General features: G+C 35.6%; 1 protein-coding gene across 1 annotated transcript; it reads left to right on the top strand.

Annotated features, from left to right (window-relative positions):
• Positions 1 to 3,858: 3,858 nt before the first annotated feature.
• On the top strand, positions 3,859 to 6,313 carry LOC110670236 (L-type lectin-domain containing receptor kinase IX.1). Its single transcript, XM_021832214.2, has one exon. It carries the CDS (start codon positions 3,978 to 3,980, stop codon positions 6,090 to 6,092), a length of 2,115 nt encoding a protein of 704 aa, XP_021687906.2. The 5' UTR covers positions 3,859 to 3,977; the 3' UTR covers positions 6,093 to 6,313.
• Positions 6,314 to 7,119: the final 806 nt, after the last annotated feature.

Below are 7,119 nucleotides of genomic sequence, written 5' to 3' on the forward strand. Positions count from 1 at the left end.
AAAAAGTGGTATCAGATCCACTCTTTGAAAAAAGAAAATCAATGCAAGCATGCCCTTTCCAATTTTCAAAAGTTACTAAGGAGAATTATGAGATTTGGTGTATTAGAGTGAAAGCATATTACTGGGATCACTGGATGCATGGGAGATTGTTGAAAGAAGTGTTAAGCAACCTAGAAATGAGGAAGCTTCAAGTCAAGTAGACAAGTAAGCTTTGCAAAAAGATCCAAATGAGGATCAACAAACATTGACGCTGATTCATATGTCAAACGCTTGTCCTCCATGCCTCCTCCAATGCAATGATAAAGGTTCTCCAAGAAAAAAACAATTGCTAAAAGGGTAGTACTCCCCTATTACCATCCAGTATAATAGCTGATAAAAGATTTGTTAGAGTCCAAGTCCAATTGAAATTAGGAAGTATAATTAGTTTAGAAAGTTTAGTAGAATTTAAATTATGAATTTTAATAATTAGAGTCCTAAAAAGACTAGGTTTTAGTGGCCTATATATATGTATAGTTGGTTGACCATTATATGAAATGTATTGCAGAGAGCTCACAAAGTGAAGAGATATATTGAATTCAATGAGTTTTGTTTGAGTGATTTTGAGGGTAAGAAAAATAATTAGTGGTTGTAATTATTTTTCCTTAATAGTGGATTTATTGGTGGAGTAGGCTTACGATGAATCACGTTAAATTTGATATTCTTTATTTTGTGTGGGTGTAGTTTTTCACAACAATTGGTATCACAACTGTAGTTTGAGATGTCAAAAATGGCAAGCACAAAATTTGAAGTTGAGCCATTCAATAAGAAAAATAATTTTAGTCTGTGAAAAAGCATTATAAAGGATGTCTTTGTACAATAAGGATTAATTAAAACATTGAATGAGAAACAACCGGAAATCATGAAAGATGCTAATTGGGAGGAGCTTTAACAAAAGGCTATGAATATGATTAGATTGACGTTAGCCTTAGATGTGAAGCACAATCTCTTGAAGGAGACTTCGCCAGTTATTTTGTGAAAGAAATTAGAGAGCCTGTATATGTCAAAGTCACTCACAAATCACTTGTAATTGAAGAAGAAGTTGTACCAACTTAGAATGGATGAAGGTACTGAAGTGAAAAATCATCTTAATATTTTTAATAAATTAATTACCCAATTGGCTAGTCTTAGTGTGAAGGTAGATGATAAAGATAAAGCCCTCTTGTTTCTAACCTCTCTCCCACAACCTTATAAAAGCTTGGTGACAACCTTGACAGTTGGAAAAGAGACTTTGAAGGTAGAGGAGGTTACCACAGTTATCTTGGATGATGAAAAGTTCAAGAAGGCAAGTAGTAGCAATGAAAGTGGAGCTTTTGTTACTGGTTCTAGTCATGGTAGAAGCAATTCACGTGGAAACAGTTGGAGAAGGAATAGTAGATCGAGCTTGAGACCACGGGTAGACCTTGAAGATAGAGAATGCTACTACTGTCATGAGAAGGGTCACATTCAATACCATTGTATGAAGATGAAGAAATATCTTACAAAGTTTAAACAATTCAAGTATAGTTATGGAAAAGAAGAAAAAAGGAATTACTACAATTACAATGGATGATGGTATTGATGGTGAATGTTTGAATGTAGATAATGATAAGGAGAAGGCAAAAGATCCATTATAAGATGAGTGGTTAATAGATTCTACTTGCCCATTCCATATTTGCTCAAAGAAGGAGTGGTTTGATATGATTGAAGAAAAGGAAGGAGAAAAAGTCGAGCTAGCCAATGGAAACAAGATGAAAGTTGAAGGTGTTGGAAGAGTGAAGATTAAACTGCATGGTGATCGTGTAAAAGTGTTCGATGAAGTGAGATACGTTCCTAAATTTGAAAGGAACTTAATTTCCTTAGGTAAGTTGGATTCTTTGGGTTATGAGTATTTGGTTCATAGTGGAGTCATGAGAGTTAGCCAAGGTGCTTTTGTGATTATGAAGGGTGAGAAGATTTGGTACAAAGAATCTTTACAAATTGGAAGGAAGCATATTGATTGAAAGAATGCAAGTGGAAGTAAGAAGCAACATCAACAATCAAGAGTGCAAGAAAGTATCCAAGAGAAAATTAACTTGTGCAGAGATTGTGAATACTAATTCTATTTGACTTGGAGGTGGAGATTGTTAGAATCCAAGTCCAATTGGAATTAGGAAGTATAATTAGTTTAGGAAGTATAATTAGTTCAGAAAGTTTAGTAGAATTTAAATTATAAAGTTTAATAATTAGAGTCCTAAGAGGACTAGTTTTAGTGGCCTATATATATATGTAATTGGTTGGCTATTATATGGAATGTGTTGTAAAGAGCTCACAAAGTGAAGATGTGTATTGAATCCTGTGAGTTTTGTTTGAGTGATTTTGAGGGTGAGAAAAATAATTATTAGTTGTAATTATTTTTTCTTGATAGTGGATTTGTTGGTGGAGTAAGTTTATGCCAAACCACGTTAAATTTTGTGTCCTTTATTCTGTGTGGGTGTGATTTTTCACAACAAGATCCCTCCATATGGACCCTTTAAGTGATAGCCATGAAGTCCAAGCAATGGCCTACATCCCTTATAACCCATCATTGATTGCTTCAATTAATATGAACAACCTAGCAAAAACCAGGTCACTATCTTCATTGATTTTGATTTGTGCTTCAATTTTAACCACAGTGCTAGGATTTTACCTCTTGAAAACAACAAAGCTACCAAGGAATCAAATGTCTACAGCTTTGGTGTAGTTGCTTCAGAAATAGCAACTAGAAAACCTGCTTTTAAAGGAAATGTCATGAAATTGGTGGATTGAATATGAAAGCAACATCGAAGTGGATATATTTTAGTGCAGCTGATCTACAAGTATGCTAGAATTATGTTGAGGAAGAGATGGAAAGATTGATTGTTGTTTGGCTCGCTTGTGCTCATCTAAATTATTCGGAAGAGCTCAGCTTGAGAATTGGGCGCGCTCAACGTTCGAATTATAGTCTGGAGAAGCATCCTCAGCAGCGGACCAAGCTCAAGTCCCCTGGAAGGGGGTGCCAGAGACGGTGAGAGCCCCATTGTGCCCAGACCTGCTACTGTCCACGATCGCTGAGACGGCATCTTTGAGGGCATTTCTAGTGCCCGAGCTTGGGCCGCCGTTGCAATCCATGTCAGTCCTCGCGCCGAGCCGTTCGGCAGACCAGCTTGTTGCTGTTCCACATCCGACTGGGGCGCTGATGTACAAGAAAACTAAGGAGACTCATTCAACAAATCAATTGTAGCATAACATTCAAAAATTTAATAGATTTTTACAATTAAAAAAATTTTAAATCTAAGATTGGGCTCAAACTCATTGATAATAACTCTCATAATTAGTTTTTGTGTAAAATAACTATATATTTATTTTTTTCTTTAAAAATAAAATTATTGTCTTTATATATTTATTTTATAAATTCTTTACATAGAAAATAATCATATTTTTTATACCGAATGTATTTTAATTTATGTTAAGTTGATATTTTGAATTTATTAATTTAATATATAAATGTTAAATGTTTTAAACCTTAAATATTTTACATTTAATTAATAAATATCTAAGATGTATTCTATGTGATATCGATTTATTGATGACTTAATGTAATTAGTGTTGACATATATGAATTTTCAATTGTTTAAATCATTTAAATATTAAATATTCAATTAATAAATAACTAAGACGTATTCTATACTCATTTATATTTAATATTGATTTATTAATTTTCTGCAGTTAGTGTTGACAAGAATTTTCAACTGTTTAACACATTTAAATCCGAGAAAAAAAAAAAAAAAAGAATCTGTCCAGCTCGAGCACTATACTTATCATGGAAGGCCGTGGTCTACACTCTACAAGCTGGGACAGCCACTGTGTCTGGGCGAGTCAACAGGCAGGGGAAGGGGATGAAAGTATGCTTATAAGTAAACTCGCAAGCAATTTCTCCTCAAGCTGCCAAGCCCTCCCCAACCATGGAATCCTCCAAACATCTGTCTTTCTGCACATTCATCATCAGCCTAATCTTCTTTAACTTCTTCCCTTTCGAAGTCCAATCTTCAAATGACGCAATCGATTTTAACTTCAACAAATTCAGCCCAAATATGGCTGAGATTAAGTTTGAGGGAGACGCATATGCCGAAGAAGCAGGCATTCAACTCACCAAAAGCTTTGATAAGCTGGGCTCCGACAGTGATAACGTCGGTCGAGCCACATATTACAAACCAATTCACCTTTGGGACAAGTCTGGGAATATTGCTGACTTCAATACTTATTTTTCCTTCATTATCAATGCCCACGGTAATGAGAGCAGAGGCAATGGATTTGCATTCTTCCTCACCAACAATGGTTCTAAACTTCAGCGTTCGTCAGGAGGAGGACGTCTTGGCCTTTTGAGCTCTACCAATGTGCAGGCTCCATTTGTTGCCGTGGAATTTGACACTGCCTGGAGTCCTAATTGGGATCCTGCAGATGGAAATGATCACATAGGTATTGATATCAACTCATTGCAGTCTGTTTATCTCAGAAACTGGACACGGAATGATGTTAAGTATGCAGGAATAATTCAAGCTTGGATTGAATATAATTCTAGCTCAAAAAATTTAAGTGTTCATGTAACTAATGGTTATCAAGAAAGTTACTCGAGAAATGATTCGTATGACCTTTATTACATTGTAGATTTTAGAAAAATTTTATCAGAATGGGTTACGGTAGGCTTCTCAGCAGCCACCACCATAGATTTGTTTGAGGAGCATGAGATACTCACTTGGGAGTTTAACTCAACCTTACAATCTGATGAAAATTTAGCCAACCAAACTGGTACACAAGGGGTCAGGCCCACCGCAGCCATCTCAAGAAAAAGAGAGAACAAAGTATGGATATGGGCTGTCTTGGGTATTAGTGGAACTCTGATTTCGGTTTTGTCAGTTTTGGGTTTGGTTTGGTATGTCTGTTGCAAGAAGAGGAGAAGACAGACAGAAAATGGGCCTGGCAGCTCAAATGACGATTTTGAGAAGGAGAACGGACCGAGAAGCTTTTCCTACGAGGAATTGGTTCTTGCAACCAATAACTTTGCGAGTGAAAGGCTGCTTGGAAAGGGAGGATTTGGAAGGGTATATATTGGTATGTTGAGCGACAATTCTTGTGTTGCCGTGAAGAGGATTATTACTTCAGAGTCTCATCAGGGTTTAAAAGCATATGTCTCAGAAGTGAAAGCCATCAGCCGATTGAGGCACAGGAACTTGGTCCTACTCATTGGCTGGTGCCGCAACAAGCAAGAACTTTTCATTATCTACGAGTTCGTTCCAAATAAGAGCTTGGATTTCCATCTTTTTAACAAAACATGCCTGTTGACATGGGAGAAGAGATATGGTATAGCTTTGGGCTTGGCCACGGCACTGCTTTACCTGCAAGAAGAATGTGAACAATGTGTACTCCATCGAGATATCAAGTCTAGCAATATCTTGCTGGATTCTAACTTCAATGCTAAGCTTGGTGATTTTGGGCTGGCTACGTTCGTCGAGCATGGCCAAGGCTCAGAAACTTCAACGTTGATCGGGACAGAGGGATATATTGCTCCGGAGTATCTGCTAACCAGCAAGGCTTCTAAAGAATCAGATGTCTATAGCTTTGGTGTAGTTGTTCTGGAAATAGCAAGTGGAAGGCCTGCTTTAAAAGCTCCAGTTAATGAAAATGGTGTAAAAAGTCGGGTGAAACTGGTGGAGTGGGCTTGGGAGCAGTATCGAAGAGGAAATACTTTTGGTGCAGCCGATCCACAACTAGACCAAAATTATGCTCGGGAGGAGATGGAACGATTGATTGTTGTTGGGCTTTCTTGTGCTCATCCAAATCACTCTCGTCGTCCATCAATTAGGGAAGCTCTTGATATACTCAATGCCAAAGCTCCATTGCCCAAATTGCAATTAGAGATGCTTACGCCGGAAAATATTGCCTCTTATGATGATGCCAACGTTAATACTTTTTCCGGATCTTCATCCCTTGGTGCTGGTGTCTCTGAGGCCCTCAATTCGGGCTCAAGTGTCAACCCTCAGTCCTTAACCACTGCAAGTGCAACTTCTAATTCTACCTAGTTTCCTAGATGTGCAATAATCTGGCTTTCTATTGTATGTTTATGGTGCTCTTTTTTTTTTTTTTTTTAATTTATAGGAAATTAGGAGACTGTGATTTAAATTTGAGTTTGTTAAGTGAGTGACATTGGACCAAGCCAGACTAGGCATGGTGCTGTATTTTTCTTCCATCATGCATGTTTTGTCTATTGTATAATTATGCGATTTCTTTTCTGCTTGTAGCATTTCTTTTTTGCTTGTATATATCCCATAACTTTTTTAATTATTTACATTATTCTAATTATACATAAATTAAATATATTACTTAATAGGGTTAGTACAATTAATTGAATTAATAAGGATTTAATTCAATTAAAAAATATCTTAAAATTATTCATCTTAAATACATCAGATTGACATAAAGAAACACGACCTTAAAATCATTTAAAAATGAGACTAGTCTCAATATATGAAAATTGATTCCCAATAATCTTAACTCAAAATATAAAATAAAGGCATATTAAATTTTAAATTAATGATGTATTAAAGAAACTTATTATCTGTTAATGGATTGTTCGCCAAAAACCACTATGTTACATCTAGAATGTTGCATTAAACAACTTGAAACTTTACGCTTAGCCCACACTAATTGCTGCTCTAATTGATTAGCCAATTTTGCAATCTCATTGTTATTGGGTATTCAATTAATTCTGACAAGATTTTACTTCCATTTTAGCTGGGAAAATTTATCTCATCATGAAGATGAATAGGGACAAAAATTTTCCCATTATACACATTGCATTAAATATGATTTTAAAGAATAATATTATATTATGATGAAATCTTTATATACGGTATTGAATAGGTTTATATATATGTGGTTTTTATTTAAAAATAGTTATAATGTTGAATGGTTGATATTGCAGTTGACGTCCATTTTTATCCAGAGAATAGTCACCATATAATGTAAGATTACTGGATCAAACATCTCTATTGTTGACTTCTTGTTTTAGATGACTATATCCTTCTACTAACTTTTTTTCTCTTTTTT

The sequence above is a fragment of the Hevea brasiliensis genome, chromosome 8, assembly GCF_030052815.1.
Source record: "Hevea brasiliensis isolate MT/VB/25A 57/8 chromosome 8, ASM3005281v1, whole genome shotgun sequence".
Classification (NCBI taxonomy): Eukaryota; Viridiplantae; Streptophyta; class Magnoliopsida; order Malpighiales; family Euphorbiaceae; genus Hevea; species Hevea brasiliensis.

What these genes read in the sequence shown, in the direction of transcription:
- LOC110670236 (XM_021832214.2), top strand. Translation starts at nt 3,978, where the DNA reads ATGGAATCCTCCAAACATCTGTCTTTCTGCACATTCATCATCAGCCTA.